The sequence below is a fragment of the Photinus pyralis genome, unplaced genomic scaffold, assembly GCF_008802855.1.
Source record: "Photinus pyralis isolate 1611_PpyrPB1 unplaced genomic scaffold, Ppyr1.3 Ppyr1.4_LG10, whole genome shotgun sequence".
Lineage (NCBI taxonomy): Eukaryota > Metazoa > Arthropoda > Insecta > Coleoptera > Lampyridae > Photinus > Photinus pyralis.
Genome location: NW_022170250.1, coordinates 8,775,629 through 8,801,077, shown reverse-complemented (window position 1 = coordinate 8,801,077; position 25,449 = coordinate 8,775,629). Strand labels below are relative to the sequence as shown.

At 36.8% G+C, this 25,449-nt stretch overlaps 1 protein-coding gene across 1 annotated transcript in view; it reads left to right on the top strand.

The window, feature by feature from the left end:
• The window catches only part of LOC116162024 (TWiK family of potassium channels protein 7-like), a 164,669-nt gene that overhangs the window by 114,860 nt on the left and 24,360 nt on the right, over positions 1–25,449 (top strand). Inside the window, exon 3 of the mRNA XM_031475541.1 lies at positions 18,987–20,017. Within this exon, the coding sequence (XP_031331401.1) occupies positions 18,987–19,768 (782 nt within the window). The 3' untranslated portion in view covers positions 19,769–20,017. The remainder of the gene's footprint in view (positions 1–18,986; positions 20,018–25,449) is intronic.

Sequence of the window (25,449 nt, the reverse complement as noted above, 5' to 3'; positions counted from 1 at the left end):
GAATCTTCGAATTTTAGAATCCTCGAATCTTCGGATCTTCGAATTCTCAAATCTCCAAAATTTTTGAATCTAAGAATCTTCGAATTTTTTAATTTAAGAATCCATGAATAATCGAATTTTAGAATTTTCAAATATACCGATCTTTAAATCTCCGGATATTCGAATCTGTGGATCTCAAAATCTGTGGATCTTTGAATTTTCGAATCTTCAGGTTTTTGAATTTTTGAATATCCGAATCTCCTTGAATCACCGAATCTTCGGATATCGATAATACGGGTATTCGATTCTTTAGATCTTAGAATCTTCAGATTTTTTGAATTGTTGAATCTCCGGATATACGAATGTCCGGATATTCGAATCTATAAATTTTAGAGTCAGCAAATTTTCGAACCTTACAAACCTTACAAATTTAAGAATTTTCGAATGTTTAAATCTCGGAATCTTCGAATTTTGGAATCTGATTTTTTGTATCTTTAAACCTTTTATTCTTCGCAGCTACAAATCTTCCGCTACTCGAATCTTGTGTCCCCCGAATCTAGAAATCCGAATCGTATAATCTTAGATTTTATCTTTAAAACTTTAGGCATTTGTCCCCTTAGTCATTTGAACCTGTTGAGTATTTGCATCTGTGAGCAAATGAAGGTTCAAAGATTCAATGTTCCGAAGTTTCTAAGATTTGAAGATTCGAGTATCCGGAGATTTAAAGATTCAAAGATACAAGGGCTTGAAGATTCGAGGATTCGAAGATTCGAAGTTTCGAAAATTCAAAGCTCCGACGATTCTAAGAAGCAAAGATTCGATTATCCGGAGATTCAAAGATTCGAAAATTTAATATTTCTAAAATTCAAGAATTCGAACAGTCAAAGATTCAAAGATTCGATGATTCAAGCAATCTGACATTCGAAAATTCTAAGGTTCGAAGATTTGCTAAGATTCATAGATTGGAATATCCGGACATTCGAAGATCCGAAGTAAAAAATTCAAAAACCTGCTCGGATTCTATGATCCAAAGATTCCAATATCCGTAGATACAAAGATCAGTAGATTCGAAAATTCGATGATATTCAAGGATTCTTGGATTCGAAGATTGGAAAATTCGAAAACTAGGAAATTCGAAAGATCCGATTATTCTAAGATCCAAAAATTCCAAAGGTTCAAATATCCCGAGTTTCGAAAATTCTAAGGTTAAAAGATCCTATGGTCCAAGGACTCTGAGATTCAAAAACTCGATGATTCTTAGACTCGAAAATTCTAAAATTCGAAGATTTGAGAATTCGAAGATTCGCAGATTCTAAGATCCAAAAATTCGAATACCCGAAGGTTCAAAGATCCGCAGTTTCGAAAATTCTAAGGTTAAAAGATTCGATGATTCAAGAATTTCGAGATTCACAAACTCGGTGATTCTTAGACTCGAAATTGTAAAATTCGAAGATTTGAGAATTCGAAGGTTCGCAGATTCTAAGATTCAAAGATTCGAATATCTGCAGATTCAAGGATTCGAAAATTCAAAGATTCAATGTTCCGAAGATTCTAAGAGTAGAAGATTCGAGTATCCGGATATATAAAGATTCAAAGATACAAGGGCTTGAAGATTCGTGGATTCTAAGATTCGAAGTTTCGAAAATTCAAAGCTCCGACGATTCTAAGAAGCAAAGATTCGATTATCCGGAGATTCAAAGATTCGAAAATTTAAAATTTCGAAAATTCAAGAATTCGAACAGTCAAAGGTACAAAGATTCGATGATTCAAGCAATCTGAGATTCGAAAATTCGATGATTATTAAATCCTAAAATTCTAAGATTCGAAGATTTGCTAAGATTCATAGATTGGAATATCCGGACATTCGAAGATCCGAAATAAAAAATTCAAAAACCTGCTCGGATTCTAAGATCCAAAGATTCGAATATCCGGAGATACAAAAATCAGTAGATTCGAAAATTCAATGATATTCAAGGATTCTTGGATTCGAAGATTGGAAAATTTGAAAACTAGGAAATTCGAAAGATCCAAAAATTCCAAAGGTTCAAATATCCCGAGTTTCGAAAATTCTAAGGTTAAAAGATCCTATGGTCCAAGGACTCTGAGATTCAAAAACTCGATGATTCTTAGACTCGAAAATTCTAAAATTCGAAGATTTGAGAATTCGAAGATTCGCAGATTCTAAGATCCAAAAATTCGAATACCCGAAGGTTCAAAGATCCGCAGTTTCGAAAATTCTAAGGTTAAAAGATTCGATGATTCAAGAATTTCGAGATTCACGAACTCGGTGATTCTTAGACTCGAAATTGTAAAATTCGAAGATTTGAGAATTCGAAGGTTCGCAGATTCTAAGATTCAAAGATTCGAATATCTGCAGATTCAAGGATTCGAAAATTCAAAGATTCAATGTTCCGAAGATTCTAAGAGTAGAAGATTCGAGTATCCGGATATATAAAGATTCAAAGATACAAGGACTTGAAGATTCGTGGATTCTAAGATTCGAAGTTTCGAAAATTCAAAGCTCCGACGATTCTAAGAAGCAAAGATTCGATTATCCGGAGATTCAAAGATTCGAAAATTTAAAATTTCGAAAATTCAAGAATTCGAACAGTCAAAGGTACAAAGATTCGATGATTCAAGCAATCTGAGATTCGAAAATTCGATGATTATTAAATCCTAAAATTCTAAGATTCGAAGATTTGCTAAGATTCATAGATTGGAATATCCGGACATTCGAAGATCCGAAATAAAAAATTCAAAAACCTGCTCGGATTCTAAGATCCAAAGATTCGAATATCCGGAGATACAAAAATCAGTAGATTCGAAAATTCAATGATATTCAAGGATTCTTGGATTCGAAGATTGGAAAATTTGAAAACTAGGAAATTCGAAAGATCCAAAAATTCCAAAGGTTCAAATATCCCGAGTTTCGAAAATTCTAAGGTTAAAAGATCCTATGGTCCAAGGACTCTGAGATTCAAAAACTCGATGATTCTTAGACTCGAAAATTCTAAAATTCGAAGATTTGAGAATTCGAAGATTCGCAGATTCTAAGATCCAAAAATTCGAATACCCGAAGGTTCAAAGATCCGCAGTTTCGAAAATTCTAAGGTTAAAAGATTCGATGATTCAAGAATTTCGAGATTCACAAACTCGGTGATTCTTAGACTCGAAATTGTAAAATTCGAAGATTTGAGAATTCGAAGGTTCGCAGATTCTAAGATTCAAAGATTCGAATATCTGCAGATTCAAGGATTCGAAAATTCAAAGATTCAATGTTCCGAAGATTCTAAGAGTAGAAGATTCGAGTATCCGGATATATAAAGATTCAAAGATACAAGGGCTTGAAGATTCGTGGATTCTAAGATTCGAAGTTTCGAAAATTCAAAGCTCCGACGATTCTAAGAAGCAAAGATTCGATTATCCGGAGATTCAAAGATTCGAAAAATTTAAAAATTTAGAAAAAATCAAGAATTCGAACAGTCAAAGATTCAAGATTCGATGATTCAAGCAATCTGAGATTCGAAAATATCGATGATTATTAAATCCTAAAATCTAAAAGGTTCGAAGTAATTTGCTAAGATTCTTAGATTGGAATATCCGGACATTCGAAGATCGCGAAGTGTTTAAAATTCAAAAAACCTGAACGATTCCTAAAGAACCAAAGATTCGAATATTCCGGGATACAAAGATCTTAGATCGAAATTCGATGATATTCAAGATTCGGAATTCGAAGATTTGGAAAATTTGAAAACTGGAAATTCGAAAGATCCAAAAATTCCAAAGGGTTCAAATATCCCGAGTTTCGAAAATTCTAAGGTTAAAAGATTCGATGATTCAAGAATTTCGAGATTCACAAACTCGGTGATTCTTAGACTCGAAATTGTAAAATTCGAAGATTTGAGAATTCGAAGGTTCGCAGATTCTAAGATTCAAAGATTCGAATATCTGCAGATTCAAGGATTCGAAAATTCAAAGATTCAATGTTCCGAAGATTCTAAGAGTAGAAGATTCGAGTATCCGGATATATAAAGATTCAAAGATACAAGGGCTTGAAGATTCGTGGATTCTAAGATTCGAAGTTTCGAAAATTCAAAGCTCCGACGATTCTAAGAAGCAAAGATTCGATTATCCGGAGATTCAAAGATTCGAAAATTTAAAATTTCGAAAATTCAAGAATTCGAACAGTCAAAGGTACAAAGATTCGATGATTCAAGCAATTCAAAGATTCGAAAATTTAAAATTTCGAAAATTCAAGAATTCGAACAGTCAAAGGTACAAAGATTCGATGATTCAAGCAATCTGAGATTCGAAAATTCGATGATTATTAAATCCTAAAATTCTAAGATTCGAAGATTTGCTAAGATTCATAGATTGGAATATCCGGACATTCGAAGATCCGAAATAAAAAATTCAAAAACCTGCTCGGATTCTAAGATCCAAAGATTCGAATATCCGGAGATACAAAAATCAGTAGATTCGAAAATTCAATGATATTCAAGGATTCTTGGATTCGAAGATTGGAAAATTTGAAAACTAGGAAATTCGAAAGATCCAAAAATTCCAAAGGTTCAAATATCCCGAGTTTCGAAAATTCTAAGGTTAAAAGATCCTATGGTCCAAGGACTCTGAGATTCAAAAACTCGATGATTCTTAGACTCGAAAATTCTAAAATTCGAAGATTTGAGAATTCGAAGATTCGCAGATTCTAAGATCCAAAAATTCGAATACCCGAAGGTTCAAAGATCCGCAGTTTCGAAAATTCTAAGGTTAAAAGATTCGATGATTCAAGAATTTCGAGATTCACAAACTCGGTGATTCTTAGACTCGAAATTGTAAAATTCGAAGATTTGAGAATTCGAAGGTTCGCAGATTCTAAGATTCAAAGATTCGAATATCTGCAGATTCAAGGATTCGAAAATTCAAAGATTCAATGTTCCGAAGATTCTAAGAGTAGAAGATTCGAGTATCCGGATATATAAAGATTCAAAGATACAAGGGCTTGAAGATTCGTGGATTCTAAGATTCGAAGTTTCGAAAATTCAAAGCTCCGACGATTCTAAGAAGCAAAGATTCGATTATCCGGAGATTCAAAGATTCGAAAATTTAAAATTTCGAAAATTCAAGAATTCGAACAGTCAAAGGTACAAAGATTCGATGATTCAAGCAATCTGAGATTCGAAAATTCGATGATTATTAAATCCTAAAATTCTAAGATTCGAAGATTTGCTAAGATTCTTAGATTGGAATATCCGGACATTCGAAGATCCGAAGTAAAAAATTCAAAAACCTGAACGGATTCTAAGATCCAAAGATTCGAATATCCGGGGATACAAAGATCAGTAGATTCGAAAATTCGATGATATTCAAGGATTCTTGGATTCGAAGATTGGAAAATTCGAAAACTAGGAAATTCGAAAGATCCGATTATTCTAAGATCTAAAAATTCCAAAGGTTCAAATATCCCGCGTTTCGAAAATTCTAAGGTTAAAAGATCCGATGGTTCAAGGATTCTGAGATTCAAAAACTCGGTAATTCTTAGACTCGAAAATTCAAAAATTCGAAGATTTGCAAAAAAAATCGAAGGTCCAAAGATTATAAGATCCAAAGATTCGAATATCCGGAGATACAAAGATCAGAAGATTCGAAAATTTGAAGATATCCAAGGATTCTTGGATTAGAAGATTGGAAAATTCGAAAACTGGAAGATTCGAAATGATAGGGTTAAAAGATCCGATGATTGAAGGATTCTGAGATTCAAAAACTCAGTGATTCTTAGACCCGAAAGTTCCAAAATTCGAAGATTTGGATTTCCAAGTTTCGCAGGTTCTAAGATCTAAAGATTCGAATATCTGGAGATTCAAGGATTCGAAAATTTAAGGTTTCGAAAATTCAAAGATTCGAAAACCGGAAAACTCGATAATTCGAATATTCGAAAATTCTAAGATCTAGAGATTCGAAAATTCGACGATTCTGAAATCCTAAAATTCTGAGATTCTAAGATTCGCTAAAATTTATAGATTGGAATAGCCGAACATTCGAAGATCCGAAGTCTAAAATTCAAAAATCTGCACAGATTCTAAGATCCAAAGATTCGAATATCCGGAGATACAAAAATCAGAAAATTTTAAAATTAGATGATATTCAAGATTCGAAGATAGGAAAATTTGAAAACTGGAAGATTCGAAAAGATCCGAAGATTCTCAGATCCAAAAATTCGAATACCCGAAGGTTCAAAGATCCGAAGTTTCGAAAATTCTAAGATTCAAAGAATCGAAAACCGGAACCCTCGAAAATTCTAGTATTGGAAAGTTATAAGATCCAGAGATTCGAATATCCGGTGGTCAAAAATCCGACGATTCGATAATTCGAATTCAAGTTTCAAAAATTCTGGGATTCTAAGATTCGCTGATTCAAACCTTCTAGGGTTTTTAGATTCGAAAATTCTAAAATTTGAAGATCTGAAAATCGAAGATCCGAAAATTATAAGATTCAAAAATTCGAATATTCGGAGATTCGAGGATACAATGATTTGAAGATTCGATGATTCAAAGATCCTTATGTTCGAAAATTCGAAGATTCGAAAATACCAAGATTCAGTTTCGAATATCCGGAGATTGGAAGATTTGATGATGCGAAGATTTGAACGACTTCGTGTCCTTTTCTAATTACTACCTCCTAAACAGCTACACAACGGTCCCTCAAAGTTTCTTCCATGCACTTCTATTATCTCCGCTAAGATTTATAAAATCCCGCCAAGGATGCTCTTATACTCATATACTCACTCCCTAAGGACTGGTAGCTGATGCTCAAGACCCTATAAAGATTTCCTTAAGAATTGCTCACGCGCCTCTCAAAAACACCTCAAAGACTCAAATTCCAGAGGCGGGAGTTTAAAGACTCGGAAGAGACAAAGAGGCAGAGAGACACACGGACACACGGACAGACGGACATACGGACACATAAACACAGACACAGAGACACATAAACACATAAAGACATAAAGACATAAGGAAATAAGGACATAAGGACATAAGGACATAAGGACATAACGACATAAAGACCTAAGGACCTAAAGAAATAAAGACATAAAAACATAAAGACATAAAGACATAAAGACATAAAGACATAAAGACATAAAGACATAAAGACATAAAGACATAAAGACATAAAGACATAAAGACATAAAGACATAAAGACATAAAGACAAAGACATAAAGACATAAAGACATAAGGACATAAGGACATAAGGACATAAGGACATAAGGACATATGGACATATGGACATATGGACATAAGGACATAAGGACATAAGGACATAAGGACATAAACATAAACATAAGACATAGACATAAAGACATAAAGACATAAAGACATAAAGACATAAAGACATAAAGCCATAAAGACATAAAGACATAAAGACATAAAGACATAAAGACATAAAGACATAAAGACATAAAGACATAAAGAATAAAGACATGAAGACATGAAAGACATGAGGAATGACAGACATGAAGACATGAAGACCATGAAGACATGAAGACATGAGACATGAGACATGAAAATGAAGACATGAAGCATGAAAGCATAAAGACCTAAAGACATAAAGACATAAAGACATAAAGACATAAAGACATCAAAGACTAAAGACCATACAGACATAAAGACATAAAGACATAAAGACATAAAGACATAAGGACATAAAACGAATAAAGACATAAAGACATAAAGACATAAAGACATAAAGACATAAAGACATAAAGACATAAAGACATAAAATAAAGACATAAAGACATAAAGACATAAAGACATAAAGATAAAGACATAAAGGACATAAAGACTAAAGACATAAAGACATAAAGACAATAAAAAAGACATAAAGACATACATAAGACATAAGACACATAAGCATAAAGACATAACGACTAAAGACATAAAGAATAAAGACATAAGACATAAACGACATAAACGACATAAAACATAAAGACATAAGACATAAAGACATAAGGACTAAAGAAATAAAGACATAAAGCATAAAGACATAAAAAGACTAAAGACATAAAGACTAAAGACATAAAGACATAAAGACATAAAGACATAAAGACATAAAAACATAAAGGACATAAAGACATAAAGACCTAAAGACATAGACATAAAGACATAAAGACATAAAGACATAAAGACATAAAGACATAAAGACATAAACATAAAGGACATAAGACATAAAGAACATAAACATAAAGACATAAAGACATAAAGACATAAGCATAAAGACATAAAGACATAAGGACATAAAGACATAAAGACATAAAGACATAAAGACATAAAGACATAAAGACATAAAGACATAAAGACATAAAGACATAAAGACATAAAGACATAAAGACATAAAGACATAAAGACACATAAAGACATAAAGACATAAGGAAATAAGGACATAAGGACATAAGGACATAAGGACATAAGACATAAAGACATAAAGACATAAAGACATAAAGACATAAAGACATAAAGACATAAAGACATAAAGACATAAAGACATAAAGACATAAAGACATAAAGACATAAAGACATAAAGACATAAAGACATAAAGACATAAAGACATAAAGACATAAAGACATAAAGACATAAAGACATAAAGACATAAAGACATAAGGACATAAACATAAGGACAGGAGGACATATGGACAGGAGGACATAAGGACATTCATAAGGACATAAGGGGACATTAATAAGGACATAAGGACATAAGGACACATAAGGACGTAAGGACATACGGTGGGTAATCAGTTAATTGCGATTACGTAGGTTTCCACGAGCTTATTTTAACCTTGATAATCATTACGGCGACGCTATAGTCATGTTTTTGATAAAGCTGGAAGAACAAAGACGAATCTTTCATGTGACCGTAAGAAAAGATTTGATGCATGTCACATCTTTGAGTTCACAAGGCTTCCGAAAATAGACCTCTTAGTACATTCGCAAAAAGAGCCTAATAAATATTCTCTCGACGGAGCGGTACACCTTATCACGCATCCCTTATAACATCCAACACGCACTTCTTTCATCGATTACAGTCTTTCTCGTGAAACTCCTTTGATCTCAACTTCGTCCACTGCGGCTCGCGCCAGTCCGCCTCACTAATTAATTTATGAAAACCTGCAACTTTTCTTTTGATTCCCGAAAATTTTAATTACGGAAACGCGAACATTAACCTTCTACACGTTTAAACTTTCCCTTTGTGAATTCTGCTAAAATTGTAAGGGATGATTAATTTTTAATGAAAAAGTTCCACGAAATATCCCCTTTGTCAAACGCGGGTATTAAATTTGCGATAAAAATGTAAATTTGATGGTTAAGGCCGCAATAATTGACGTTGCTAAATAATTTATTTTAGAACGAGAAGGTCACGATAATGAGGTGAAAGTCGCTGGGACCTTTCTGTGCCGTATAGGTTAGTAGCATCTAAGTACGCTTGGTAAAATTTTGAAAATTATTCAGTTGGCGACCCCTAAAACTCCAGAACGTGCAGCTATTCCTATTTCCAAGAACCTTCAAACCCTCTACAGGTCCTGCACCAGGAGGTACAGGAAGACTTCGTATCTCCATCACTTATTACATGTGGATTGAGAGGCAATTAATACTTCAGTAAAATTGAACCAGACGAGCAAGATGATTAAACGAAACCGCATTATCGATTTACAATCAATGAATTAAAATCAATCCGCCATTAATTACGGCACCTTCACTTAAGCTCTTTGGAGAAGCCGTTTCGTGGAGCGAGTTGAGAGGGGCGCCCCCATGCCATTACCCTCGTAACGCACGTCCCAGCGAAAATGGATCGCGCGAGAAAAATAACATCAAACGAACCGAAGACGTCGGTAAGCGAAAGGTACGCCGGTAGCGTTGCGTAATTTCAGCCCTATTTGCCTAAATTAAATCCCTTTTGTACTAATAACTAATTTAATTTGAATATTAATATCTTCGCATTTTGTTGATAATGGGCTTTCGTCAAAATCCTATTTGCATTTATTCGCTGTGCGCCGTACTTAATTAAGAAACAGATTGCTACGCGTAATTCGCGCATTGTGATGGTACGGGAGAAGTTAATCGTAAATAAGTAATAATCCGAGGATGTTTTGGTAATGGACCGCTTTTTGCTCGTCGAAGATTAATCGTCACACGTGATTTCGTGTTTATTGCGCGACGAACACAAAGCGACGTTTTTGGGATGATTGATAATTTAAAAAGAAGGTTCTGGCAGAATACAATTTGAAACATTTCTGCTCCGTACAAATTGATAGCGTCACAATATAATCGTTCCCTCCCCCTCCTCTTGGGTAATTAACAGGCGGAAACATCGAGTAGGAATTATTGTAGAAAGTGAATCCTGCAATATCGTAATTACGTCGAAATTGGTGGCGCAGTTTTCCGGTTGTGCGGGTAACGATTGTTTTATATACCGCAGATATACGGCACTCACATGACTCACCTTCAAAGCTTGTCGAAGAATTTCATATTGCGCACTTACCTCACGTAGTTTTGCCTCGAAAGGAATGCCTTTCTCCCACCCAATTTTTACTTACATACTCGCCGAGCTCAAATGACGAAACGACCCCAACGAAAACGAAGCGTTCGCTCTTTTTTATACACGTGAAGGCATATCGTTTCGACTCTGTTCTGCTTGAACACTCGTGATTATCTTAACGCGCTTCATTTTTTCGCGTATTCGTCCATTTCTCTCTCATTATGAAGCGGTACGCGTATAAAATTTCCTATACCGGCAAATTTCACTCTGTTACTTCCGACTTTTGGAACTCCCACGTGTCATTCTCCTCACTCCTATTCTTCTTGTCCCTTTTGACCGTTTTGTTCTTGCACTTCGCGAATCTCCTTGCATCTTTTTGTTTTTTCCCATTCTTGTTAGTCTTGTATTTATTTTGTTTCTTGTTCCTTTGTCCGTTTTCATTCTACCTTTATTTTTGTCTTTTTTATACTTTTTGAGTCGTATTTTTCTTGTTAGTGCTTTACGCTTTTATCGTTCATTCCTCCCTTTTTACCATTCTGTCGCTCTTGTATCTTCTCTTGCCTATTTTCACTATACCGTTCTTACCTCTTATCCACCTGTTTATGCCACTTGTTCTTCTTCTGCCTCTTTTGCCCTTCTCATTCCCGTAAATGTTCTTCTTCTTGCTCTCGTTCTTGCCTTTGTTGTTTTGCTCGCCCTTCGCATCTTTTTTGCATGTATGTTTTTTGCCCTGCCTTCCTGTCACTCCTGTTCACCTGGTCCCCTTTACTTCTCTCTCCCTTTCCCTCTATTCCACTTACCTTCCCCCTTTCCGATCCCGCTTGTCCTTCACGATCTTTTCGTTCTTATCAATCCTATAGTTCCTATCCTTCCTGTTTTCCATTTCCTCCGTCCTTCTCGCCCCCTTCCCCATTTGTTAAGGTTGCTTTACTTTTCCCATCACCATCTTGCCCCTCTGGTTTCTTCTATCCCTATCGTCCCTCTTATTTTTTTGTCTTCATTGTCTATTTGTCCTTTTCATATTTCTGTCCACTTTGGCCTTCTTTTTGTTCTTTTCTTCCCTACCGCTTTCGTTTTTAATGCTAGTCATTCTTGCCTTTATTGTCATTGTCCTTTTCATTCTTTTGGGCTCTAACTCCAATCTCTCCTTGTCTTCTTTTTCCTCACGTTCCTTGTTTCCGTTTTATTCCATTTGTTTTGCTTCCCTTATCCCCTTTTGTCCCCTCTCACCCATCACTACCCCTCGCTCTTTTGGTGCTTTTTATTCCTGTCCTGTTTCTCACCTTTCTTGTTTTTTTGTTTTTCTTGTTCACCTTGTTCTTCCTTCTGATTCTAGTTCTGACCCGTCTTGTTTTTCATCAACTCACCTCCTTCTTGGCCTTCCACCTTTTGTCTTATCCCACCCATCCTTTTCGTCCTTCTAGACCTTCTAGTAAGTCTCGTCCTTCTTTTCCACCTCCACTTTACCATCTTCTCTCTTCCAATCACATCTTCCGTCCCGTTTCTCTGTCCTTCTTGTCTCTCTTGTTCTTCCTCCTCTTTTGTATCTCCTACATCTCTTGCCCTTTTTCTCCATGTCGTTTTTAACTCTCGTCCAACTGATGCCACTTGTTCTTCTTCTTGCCTCTTTTGTCCCTACTTTTGTCCTCTTCATTCTCCTTGTCCTTCCTGTTTTTCTCATATTTTGTCTTCTGTTCACGTTGTCACTTTTGCTTCTCGCCCTCTTTTCCCTCTTTTTCTCTTACCTTCCTTATTTCCTATCCAATTTACCTTCATGATCCTTTCATCCTTCTCAATCCTGTAGTTCTGATCCTTCTTGGCCTTTCTGTTTTCTAGTTCCTCTGTCCATTTCGTTCCGTTGCCCTATAATTACGATACCCTTTCCCCCTCTTGTCTCTTCTGTCCATATTGTCTCCCTGACCTATTTTGCCTTTTTAATATTCTCCCCTCTTTGCCCTTCTTTCCTTTTTTTGTTTTTCTTTTCTTCCTCGCCCTTGTCAACTTTTTTGCCTTTTGTCTTTTTGCCTATCTTCTTTTTCCCCATGTTCCTCTTTTCTATTTTATTTCTCTTGTCTTCTCCCCAATGAAACCGAAACGTTTGCTCTTTTGTGAAGGCATTTTACGAATCTTATCTGCTTGAACACTCGTGATTATCTTAACGCGCTTCATTTTTTCGCGTATTAGTCCATTTCTCCCCTCATTATGAAGCGGTACATTTGTTATATCGGCAAATTTAACTCTGTTACTTCCAATTCTTTTAAACTTATAGATTCTTCAGATGCATGAAGCTAAAATTCGGTTCGCTTGCTCGGCAACGACATCTTTTGGCGTGAAATTTACCAAATCGAACTATTTAATAAAGAACAATATGTGCTTAGGGTTTTTCGACAATTTATGGATACATGGAATAATTCACCAATATTCCACAGTATGGAAATGTCGAATTACCCTTAAACCTTCGAGTTTTGATGCCCAACAAAAGCATAAATTAATTGTCTGTACCCTTTTTACCGGTTGCCGTTTATTGTAGATCTAATAACACCCCGTATACACGAAAGGTGCACAGTTTTGATCGAAACACTTGTTTTTAATCGTCTAACCGCTCTAAATATATATCCGCAATCAACGTTTTGTACCTCGTACCTCAACGCTTTCGTGGTAACAATTTACTTTAATGAAAGCACGTATAATACTAATGAAACGAATTTGTTTCCTTACCATTTAAGAGGTAACACCATTCACGGTTGAAAACTATTAGGCGACCGGTCAACCACGCTACTTAATTAAGTTCCCCTTTTACTATAAAACAGCAACACGCCACAAATTTAAAACGCACCCCCGACAATAATTTCGTCAAAATTGATATACACTTGAAAGCGTTGCCAAGAATTTTGTGTTCCGTGATCTAAAAATCGCCGGGCTCACGTTATGTATTTTTCCCTCGAAGGTTTGGCTAAGAATGCCTTTCTCCCAACCAATTTTTACTTCTCACATATTGTCTCGGTCTTTCTTCTTGATTTGCCACTTAAATTCTTTCTAAGGTGTTGGCAAATTGAGCTGCAGTGTTGAGTAGGTGCGCAAGGCCTAACCTGGACGCTCGCCATCTGGTGGTGACCTTGGAAAGTAGGACAAGGTGGCTGTGCTGGCGGTAACTTTTGAAAGTAGGTCAAGATAAAGCTCAAAGGGCTCGTATTTCATTTTTTTTTGTCAAATTTAATTTCCAAAGTCGAGGCTATTTTTTGAGGTGTCAAATTACAATTTCAAGAGCTTCTCAATTTCAATGACTCCATTTTCATGATGTCGAATTATATTACCAAGGCCATTCAAGGTCCAATCAACTTATTTTTTTGTGGTATCAAATTACATTTTCAAGGTCAATGTGTTGTGTGAAATTACATTTTCCAAGGTCATTAAAGGTCTATGACCCCATTGTTGTATGGCTTCTTGAAACCTGAGCGTTCCAAATACAATTATAAAATATTAAGGTAGAGTGTTGATATGAAGGAAGATAAAGTGAGACGAGGTTTGAGTAGGAAAAAGAGGATGATTTTGGAGGTCTCAAACACACAGAACCACAGTATGTGTTGAAATATCAATTTGGTGCACTTAAAACTTGATTAAGACTCGAATCACGTTTTTTCCTCAACTTTACGTATGTACCTGAGCTTTTGTGTCTAAAAGGAAAGCATATTCAAACCCTTTCAGCATTTAGTAGATGGATAATGTCAACGAAATATTTGTTAAAGCCCAACCTGAATCTTTTTCTTGTAATTTCACTAATTTTTTTTTATTGCTAACGTTTTTAGGTTTGGCTTCGGAAAGAACAATAATCTATAACTTGTAAGCATATGACAGACACGACAATAAAGTTTCATGTGTTTCCTGATAGCGGGAAAATTGTTTGCACGATTTACCAAATTTCTAATTAAAGCAGTACAATATTCAGGGGATTACCTACTAAATTGCTAACATTCTTTTCTAGTAAATCGCGCGTAAACTTTGACAGTCTCGAAATATGTCACATTACTCGCTCGGCACACGCGGAAGTGCAACGAAGAAAAATAGCACAATCCCGTTCCTCGCGACACAAGAGACACTGTCGAAACAAGCGACACTCTCAAGTAAAAAAACGTGCCCGTTCAGTCGGAAAGGGGGAGCAATTTCGCAAATTACTGAATCGGATTTCGGATTTCTGGACGTAATTGAAGCCTCTTTCGATGCCCGAAGAAAAATTTAATAACCGGAGTAGCTTGCACGAACTTCGAAATTGCTTGAAAATGTCTTTTGTTACAAACGATTCCGAATCGCCATCCATTGTCATCCGTAAACCGAGGGAGAGCTTGAATTACAGTTGGAGTTGCGGTAACATTATCAAATGCGAACTTATAGAAAGTGGGCCGAAAAATCGCTGCTACCTTTTGTCCACTTCAGAAGTTGCTGAATACGAGTACAGTTTTGAACTTGTGTTACTGTTTGATCGAATTATGTTTACACTTGACTTGGCTTGTGTGCAGTTTTTAGTATTCATAGACAGATCCTCCAAATGTGGGAGAATTTTATTTTATTTTATTTTATTTTATTTTATTTTATTTTATTTTATTTTATTTTATTTTATTTTATTTTATTTTATTTTATTTTATTTTATTTTATTTTATTTTATTTTATTTTATTTTATTTTATTTTATTTTATTTTATTTTATTTTATTGCATTTTTTCGCACTCTTCAAAAACTTTAAGGCTATCATAAGATTTTGGAGTACCAGGCCCTTCACCATTTCAGTATTTTCTGTCTCTCTCTTTCACTCGTCGCTTCTACCCTCGTTGTGCCTCCTGTTCTTCTTTCCCTCTTGAGACTACAGCCCCTATCCAAATTGTTCCTCTTTGTCATTCCTGACTTTCTTTTCCTCTTTGGGCTTCTCGATCTTATCATACTTCACTTCCCCTCTTCTTTTTCTTTTTCTAATTCCTTTACCGCCTCTTTTTCTTTGTTGTTTTGTCTTTTTTTATCTTCCCCCACGCCCCCCGTCCTTCCTTCCTTTTTTGTGTCTTGTGCTTCCTATTCTTCTTGGCCTTCTTACCGTCGTCCTGTTTATAGCATCCTTTGCTTTTTTTGTCACTGCTACCCTTGCTATCCCTTGTCTTCCGTATGTTTTTATGTTTTGTCCCTTTCTTTCCTTTTTTCCTTCTTGCCCCCCCCCCCCCCATATCTTTCTCCTCATTCCTTCTTTTCTTGTCCTTCTTGCTCGCCTTGTCAATCTTACCCTTCTTTGTCTTTATCTTGCTCTTTTTGTGTTTTCATAACTGCGATCTTTCCTATCTTTCATACCTTTTTGTCTTCTCGGTAGCCCTTGTCCCTTTTAGCAACTTGTCGTGCAACTTATTCCTTCCTTCTTACATTCTGGTCCTTCTTTTCTTTAATGTCTTGTTTCCGACACTTCCTCTCGCATCTTCTTCTCTTCCCTTTCTCGTCCTCTTGCCTGCTTTTTGTGTCATTGCTCTTATACCTGATTTTCATGTCTTTCTTATGCTTCTAACACTTCTCACATTTCCCATCCTCCATATTTGTTCTTTTTTTATTCTTTTCTTTCTTTTCCGTCTCGTTTTTAGCACATTTTCCAAAAGGAAAAGGAACGCTATTGTTTTTACTTTCTTGTCCTTATCTTTCTTGTCATTCTTTTTTTAGTCCCCTACGGGTTCCTTGCCCTTCTGTTTTTATTGTTTCTTCCCGTCCTTATCGCCTTTCTTTCCTTTCAGTTCTTTTTGTCACTGCAATCTCTACTTCTCTGCGGTATATTTTGAGTTTCTTGTTCTTTCCTTTCCTCTTACACTACTTATCCTTCTCATTCCTTCTCTTCTTGTCCTTCCTCGTCCTGTCAATCTTACCTTTCTTGAATCTTGTTATTCTGATCATTCTCGTCAATCTGCTCCTTCTGTTTTTCTTGTCCTTCTTTGTCGTCCTCATTCTGGCTCATTCTTATTGCTCTTTTTGTGTTCCCAATATTGTCATTTTTCCTTCGTATCTTTTTTTCTTGCCCGTAGGTCTGATCCCTTTTGGTCATGTTATCTCTGTCGTGCTACCTGTGTCTCTTCTCCCTTTTATCCTTTTACCCTCTTGCCATTACAGACTTTTTTCCTTGCTCTCATTTCTATCGTATTTGTTCGTCTTACTACTTCCACCCTTTGACTCATTCATTTCCTTGATCTTCTTTTTGTTTTTCTTGTGCTTCACACGCTTTTGTTTCATTCCTTCCTTCTTGCCATTCTTTTCTCATATATACTTTTCTACATTTCCTCTTGTTCCCTTGTCTATCTTTTCTTTTCGTATTTTTTGTTTCTCTTGTATTTTTTTTCGAATTGTTTTAATGTCTTCACTCCTACTCTTCCTGTCTCTCTTGCCCGTCTTGTCCTTACCCTTCGTGTAGCCCTTTGCCTTTTTCCTGCTTCGTATTCGTATTCTTCGTATTGTACTTACCCCCATCTCGATTTTCTAACCTTCTTGTCTTTCTTGTCTCTCTTTTATCCCTATTCCTACTCGAAGTCCCTTTTTTGTTCATTTTCCCATTTCGGTCTTTCTTTTGCGTTTCGTTTTATTTTTTGTTCATCTTGTCTGTTTTGTTTTTTTTTGTCTTCACGCCCATTTTGCACTTCATGCTCTTCTTTCTTGAGTTTTTTATCCTTTCCTTTCTGCTTTTCTTTCTTACCCCTCTTCTCACACTTCTCGTTTCTTCCTTCTTTCTCATCTTCTTCTCCTTTTTTTCCATAATGTTTTGTTTCCTACTTTTCCGTTCGCACCTTCTTTTCTTCCCGTCACCCTCTCATCATCTCTTGCTAACCACGTGACCCTTTTGCTCCTCATCCCTCTTAAGACTGCACCCCTTGCGTTTTGTGTTACTGCCCTCATTCCTGACTTTCTTGTCACCTGACCTTCTCATAATTTTTTTCGTCCATTTTTGTTTTCTTTCTGTTGCCTTTCTTATATGTATTGCTTTTCCCTTCTTCTCTTTCTTATCCCTCTTGTTTTTTTTGTCTCCCACGCCCTTATTTCCCTCTTTTCTTCTTGTATCTTACGCTTCTTATTCTTCTCGGCCTACTCACCCTTCCCGTCCTTATCGCGTTTCTTTCAGTTTTGTTCCGTTTCTCACGGCTGCATCTTCATGGTATTCCTTGACTTTTTGTTCCTCCCATTCCTCGTGCCATTCTTGTCTCTCTTCTTACGGTTTATACTCTTGCCCGTCTTGTCATTGTTCCTCCCTTGTTATTTTGTCATTTTCGTCCATCTGCCCTTCTCATTTCTCTATGTATTGCTCTTTCTGTGTTCTCATTATTGCCCTTCATATTTTCCTTCTTTGTTTTGCTGGTAGTTCTAATCTCTTATATTTAATTACGTTGTCCTTGTCGTGCCACTTGTTCCTTGTCCCTATTTTATTGTCTTTCATGTGCTTTTTGTTGTTGTTGTTCTCCTTGTGCTTCACGCTTTTCTCGTTCATCCATCCCTTCTTACCTTCTTGTTATCCCATTTGCAGTCTTGCCCTTCTCATTTTTTGCTTTTCTTGTCTATCTCGTTCGTGTTGTCTTCCTTAATCGTTATCCTTCTTATACCTCTTGTCCTCTCTTCTCCCTTGTCTCTTTCGGTCATCTTGTTCCTGTCCAATTGCTTATCTCGATCATTTGTGCCTTCTTATCCTCCTTGACTCTCTTGTCCTCCTCCGTGTCTCCCTATTCTTCTTGTACCTCTTTTGCTTCTTTCGCCCTTCTCCTTATTTCTGTGATTCCTGTTCTTCTTGTCTTATTTGCTCGCATTTTTCTCACCTTCTTCTAAATTTTTTCGACATTGGACCGTCCTCTTGTCTTCTCCTCCCATTTTCCTCGTTTCTTCGCCGTCTTGTTCTCGTAAGCTTACCGTTTTCGCCTCATTTTCTTTCAGTTGTCTCTACGGCTCTTGTTTATTATACTTCTCACCTTTTTTTGTTTCATGCACTTGCCTAGTTCTCCTTTTTCTACCAGTTTTTACCGTCCCCAAAATCCACAGAATCTCTCTAATCTACAAAATCTTTAAAATTTTCAGCTTTTCATGCAAAAAAACTTTACTGCGGGATTCTTTTACTTGAGCTCTACCAAGACTCAAGTGTTTTTACTCGCTGGCGGGTTAATGTCCTAAAGGACTATTACTTCGAACTTCGAAACTGATTGCTCTACCGTTATGTCTACTGGGCGCGTCCCTACTTTTTTAAAATTTTACATTAAGCCAACAAAATGGCACTAAATCGGCCATTTTTAATCATTAATCAATCGGATTCGTATAAAAGCCATAATACCAGCTCACCAGATTTTAGGAACCATTAGTTTGCGCTTCTTGCGATGCTTCACAGTAGCATCATGAGTAATCAACGTATAAGGCATTAATATTGTGTTATCGCCCGTCATACTGACACCGAAAATATCAAAAGCGCCTAATGCTAATAAGGCGTTTTGTTTCAGGTTACGGCAGCATAGCGCCGCGTACCAGCCTGGGGAAGGCCGTGACAATCGGATACGCGATTCTGGGCATACCGCTCACCCTCCTGTACCTATCGAGTATCGGCTCGATTCTGAGTCGAATAGCGAGAGGAGTCTTCTCGAGGGCGCTATGTTGCTGCCTGTGTTCGAACTGCGGCTACTGCTGCTACGACGAGAAGCGCATGGCGGAAAAGGAGAGAAAGATGAAGAAGAAGCGCCAGCACAAAGAGCTGCAGCAGCAGCTGGCGCTTCAGGAGCCGTTTTACGTGCGAGCCAATCCGAGCATTACGATTAATTCGACTCATAATAACCTGCACTCACCCGCGAAGGAGCCGGACGCGACCAGCGAGTTGGACAGCGAGTCCAGAACGTCCATGCACGGCCTGAGCATCTTGGCGCCGGTCCTTCTTTGCCTAATCATCATGTTCATTTACATCTGCCTGGGCACCTTCGCCCTGTACAACCTGCAGAACTGGAACCTCGTCGACGGCTTCTACTTCTGCTTCATGAGCTTGACGACGATCGGCTTCGGCGACATGGTACCGGGCTTCGAGATCTACAGCCAGAACTACTCCGAGCTGACAATATGGTTCTGCTCGCTGTACATCATGTCCGGTATGGCGCTGACGGCGATGTGCTTCAGCGTCGTACACGACGAGATCATCCACAGGTTGCGACACCAGGATAGGAACTTTCGCAATTTAAATTCCGACAGCTATCCGGACGATTTTAACTCGGTCGACCCCTACAACCTGCCGTCATGACAATTCAACGCGCAGAATAAGACATCGAATAATTTATATCAGAGAAATATGACTGAAGAAACCCTGTTGAGTTCGGGTGGTACGCCTACCTCGATTATAGATATGGGACATGAACTCAATCCAATTGCAACCAAAATTCCCGACTCGCTCGAGCCGTTGCCTATTACCGGCGTGTACACGCTGCCGGAGGAGCCGGAGGTTGAGTCTACTTTAGAGGACACTAACTAAATTCTACAATTATTTTTTAAGGTAAGTGTTTCTGAAAACCTTGCTCTTGATTTAAAAACCGCAATTGTTGTTTACTCAATAACAAAAGACTCATAAACAGTTACTTGAGACTCAAGTTTCAGAGGTCCGCAGTTTGCACAGCAAGAAAAGCAATAGAGACCACTGTTGACTGTTGACCACGGTTGGCCCTCTCTTCCTTGGAAGAATCTTGACCTAGATCTCGACCTTTCGACAACAACCTCGACATTTTCGAAATTTCTTCTCCTTCCTTTACAGGCTTTTCTATTTATAGCTTTAGATAGGAATTTCAACGTAACTAGATTAATTTTCGTGGCCACGGTCTATTAAACTACCCTAATTTTAATGTTAAATATAATAACAGGTTAAAGTGAGATAGAATGTTGAAGCGAGCAGCCTGAGTAGACTAGTAACAATTAGATATTTAATTGCTACCCTCAATGTCGCCCCCCCCCGCCCCCGCCCCTGTACACGAAGACAATATGATAACTATAGGGACCATGAAAACTATCTTCAGGAGCCTGAGACAGAATTCTCGCCATGAAAGACAGATTCCTGGTCCCTTATGCAAAACTACAACAGTCTTTGAGGCTAAATGCTTATGGGAGACCGTAGCACCGGGGGGTCTGGGGGGTATGGAATACCCCCCAGTCAATACCCCCCAGTATAAGAAGTGCTTATGATCTTTATAAGGAAGAAAACAGTGAATCGAATACCATCCATGGAAGAACGTTTTATTGTTCTCTCACTACCACTACATCAAAGTCTTCGTATACTGGGGGGTATTCCATACCCCCCAGACCCCCCGGTTCTACATCTTTCCCAAAACGTATACTGCACATACCATATTACAATAATTCCCGGAAAAAGAACACCAAAACTAGCACCATGAGCTCGTGGAGCAAGGAATTCTCGTCAGGAAAGGAAGCTTCAATAGTCCCTTATTTAAAATTACCACAATAGTCCTTAGGGCTGAATGTTTCGTGGGAGACCGTAGCACCTGGAGGTCTGGGGTTATAGGGAAGAGAACTGACAACCTTGGAATATTTTTGCATAGCATTTGAATACTTTGTGGAGAATTCGAAAAAGCCCTAAAGTGGGTATGAAGGCATCTCATACAGGCTTGGGAATTTTCAAGTGAGTCTATATGGAAAAATGACGGAGTCCAGGAAGCTTCGGAAAGGTTTAGGTTAGCCTGTAAGGCAATTGGAGAACTCTAAGCTTAAATGAATTCTGGACCATATCTAAAAAGCCTTTGAACGATCTTGAAGATATGAAAGAGTTAAAAAGATCCCCAGTGCGACAAAACCTCTTCATAATCTATTCAAAAATTTTTCAAAATTCTTTAGAAACTCTTCAAAATCTCTTAATCTCTTCAAACTCCCAATAAATTTCTGAAACGTTTAGATTTTCAATGCCAATTGGATTGTACAATTGGAAATGGGTGGTCGGTACATTCCAAGTGTGCACGTGTATTTAGTTTAAGACTAGTCACATTTTAAATCCCTGGAAGACTTGTGTATTTGCAGATGACTTTCTGAAACGAATCTTCTGTAGGTTTTGTTATCACACTGGGGACAAATAAAATGTTTGAGTTATTGTACATTAACAGGTGCGTATTTAGGATTGATTTCAATTGGCACTGGCTACATTTAAAATTTTTGCAGCACTGCGTATAATCTGATGTCTTCTAAAACGAGATTTGTTGTAGTTTGCATAATCACACCGATCACAATTTAAATTCTTGGATCTCGTTTTTAAGTCTTCAAAATCGCTTCAAAATTTCTTCGTAATCTCTTAAAAATCTATTAAAAATCTCTTTAGAACCTCTTTAAAATGTTTCAGATCTCTTCACAGTCATTTTGAAATCACTTCTAATGTCTTTAGAAGCACTTCAGAATCTCCTTAGAATCTCTTCATAATCTCCCCAAAATCTCTTCAGAAGCTCTTCAGAATCTCCTCAGAATCTCTTCGAGTCTTCTTTAAAATGTCTGCAGGATTTGTCTAGTCTCTTCCGAATTTCTTCAGAATCTCTTTAAAAAACCTCTTTAAAATATTTTTTTGATCCCTTCAAAATCACTCTGAAATCACTTCTTAATGTCTTCAGAAGCACTTCAGAATCTTCTCAGAATCTCTTCAAAATCTCTTCATAATCTCTTTAGGATCTCTTAAGAATCTCAGATTCTCTTCAAAGTTTCTTGAAAATCTTTTGAAGCTCTCTTCAAAGTCTCTTCAAAATCTTTGCAAAATCTCTTCAAAATTTCTTCAAAACTTCTTTAAAATTTCTTATAAATCTCAATCTCTTCAAAATCTCTTTAACATTTTTTCCAAATCCCTTCAAAATCTCTTTAAAATCACTTCTAATCTCTTCAGACGCTCTTTAGAATCTCATCAGAATCTGTTCAAAATCTTCTCAGAATCCCTCCAAAATTCCTTCAGAAGGTCTTCAGAATCTCCTCAGCATCTCCCCAAAATCTCTTCAAAATCTCTTTAGTCTCTTCAGAAGCATTTCAGAATCTTCCTCAGAATCCCTCCAAAATTCCTTCAGAAGGTCTTCAGAATCTCCTCAGCATCTCCCCAAAATCTCCTCAGAGATTTCTCTCAAAATCTCTTCGAGTCTTCTTTAAAATGTCTGCAGAATTTGTCTCTTCCGAATCTCTTCACAATATTTTCCGAATTTCTTCAAAATATCTTAAAAATCTCTCCAACTCTCCTAAATTTCTTTAAAATGTCTTCAAAGTCTCTTCAAAATCTCTTTAAAAAACCTCTTTAAATTATTTTTTTCATCCCTTCAAAATCGCTTTGAAATCGCTTCTTAATGTCTTCAGAAGAACTTCAGAATCTCCTCAGAATCTCTTCATTCTCTTCAGAATCTCTTAAGAATCTCAGAATCTCTTAAGAATCTCAGAATCTCTTCAAAATCTCTTCAAAATCTCTTCAAAACTTCTTCAAATTTTTTTTAAAATCTCTTCAAGATCTCTTCAAATTTTTTTCCAAATCCCTTCAAAACCTCTTCAAAATCGCTTCTAATCTCTTCAGAAGCTCTTCAGAATCTCATCAGAATCGCTTAAGAATCTCAGAATCTCTTCAAAGTTTCTTGAAAATTTTTTGAAAATCTTTTTAAAGCCACTTCAAAATCTTTGCATAATCTCTTCAAAATCTCTTTAACATTTCTTCCAAATCTCTTTAAAATCATTTCTCATCTCTTCAGAAGCTCTTCAGAACCTCCTCAGACTTTTCAAAATCTCTTGAAAATCTCTTCAAAGTCTCTTCAAAACCTCCTCAAAATCTCTTCAAAGTCTCTTCAAAATCTTTTCAAAATCTCTTCAAATCCCTTTCAAATCTCTTTAAAATCACTTCTCACCTTTTCAGAAGCTCATCAGAATCTCCTGAGAATCTCTTCAAAATCTCTTTAAAATCACTTCTAATCTCTTCAGACGCTCTTTAGAATCTCATCAGAATCTGTTCAAAATCTTCTCAGAATCCCTTCAAAATTTCTTCAGGTCTTCAGAATCTCCTCAGAATCTCCCCAAAATCTCTTCAAAATCTCTTTAGAATCTCATCAGAATCTGTTCAAAATCTCAGATTCTCTTCAAAATTTCTTCAGAATATCTTCAGAAGGTCTTCAGAATCTCCTCAAAATCTCTTCAAAATCTCTTTAGAGTCTCTTCAGAAGCTCTTCAGAATCTCCTCAGAATCTCTTCAAAGTTTCTTGAAAATGTTTTGAAAATCTCTTCAGTCTCTTCAAAATATTTGCAAAATCTCTTCAAAATCTCTTCAAAATCTCTTCCAAATCTCTTCAAGATCTCTTCAAAATCTCTTCATAATCTCTTCAGTCTCTTCAAAATTTCTCCAAAATTTTTTCCAAATCCGTTCAAAATCTCTTTAAAATCACTTTTAATCTCTTCAGAATCTCAGAATCTCCTCAAAATCTCTTAAAAATCTCTTCAGTCTCTCCAAAAATTCCTCAAAATCTTTTCAAAATCTCTTCAAAATCTTTTCAAAATCTATCCAAAATCTCTTCTAAATCCCTTCCAAATCTCTTTAAAATCACTGCTAATCTTTTCAGAAGCTCTTCAGAATCTCCTCAGAATCTCTTCAAAAGTATCTTCAGAAGCTCTACAGATACTCCTCAGAATTTCTTCAAAATCTCTTCGAGTCTTCTTTAAAATGTCTGCAGAATTTGTCTAGAGTCTCTTCCGAATCTCTTCACAATCTTTTCCGAATCTCTTCAAAATATCTTTAAAATCTCTTCAAAATGGGTTCAAAGTCTCTTCAAATTCTCTTTAAAAAACCTCTTTAAAATATTTTTTGATCCCTTCAAAATCGCTTTGAAATCACTTCTTAATGTCTTCAGAAGCACTTCAGAATCTCCTCAGAATCTCTTCATAATCTCTTGAGAATCTCTTAAGAATCTCAGAATCTCTTCAAAGTCTCTTCAAAATCTTTCCAAAATCCCTTCAATATCTCTTCAAAATCTCTTCAAAATCTCTTCAAAGTTTCTTCCAAATCCCTTCAAAATCTCTTTAAAATCACTTCTAATCTCTTCAGAAGCGCTTCAGAATCTTCTCAGAATCTCTTCAAAATCTCTTGGAGAACTTCTTTAAAATGTCTGCTTGTCGAGAGTCTCTTCCGAATCTTTTCCGAATCTCTTCACAATCTAGTGAATCTTGTATTCTCCATGGAAGAACGCTTTCCTATACTTGAGTGCATTCCATAACCCCCCAGACCACCAGAAAGACGTCCACCAGAGCTCGAGGAGTATGAAATTCTCGCCTGGAAAAGATTCTACAGACCCTCATGCAAAATTACCACAATAGTCCCTAGGGCTGAAAGTTTCGTAAAAAGCCGAAATTAGATCGAGTTAACTTTAACATGAAGTGGAAGCGAAGTTGAGGTGAGGTGGAAATAGAGTCAGGATTATTTAGATATGAGGCAGCGGTCAAATTGAAGTGAAGCGTCTTATTTAACACCGACTTCATGTCAGCGTCACTTTGTGTTTGTCTCATCCTTTCCACAACCTCACCTTGACCTCAATTCAACCTCATCTCAACCTCGACTTTATTTCGACCTGACCTTGAATCATTTTTAAATAAGCTTGACCTCACTTCCACTTCACTTCAACTTTACCACCACTTAATCTCAAGGTCATCTCGATGTAAGATCGATTGCGCCTTGAATTCACCTTGGCTTCACCGTGACCTCACCCCGACTGCACTTTAACCTCACCGTAACCTCAATTCGAATACACCTTGATCTGATTTCGATTTTACTCCGGTTTGATTTCGACCTCACTTCGACTTCACCTTGAAGTCACTTCCGATCACTTCCAGCTCACCTCCACTTTATGTTAAGATCACGTGGATCTAATGTCGATTGAAACTCGATCTGTCCTTGACATCACCTCAAGCGCACCTCCACTGAACTCGAATTCA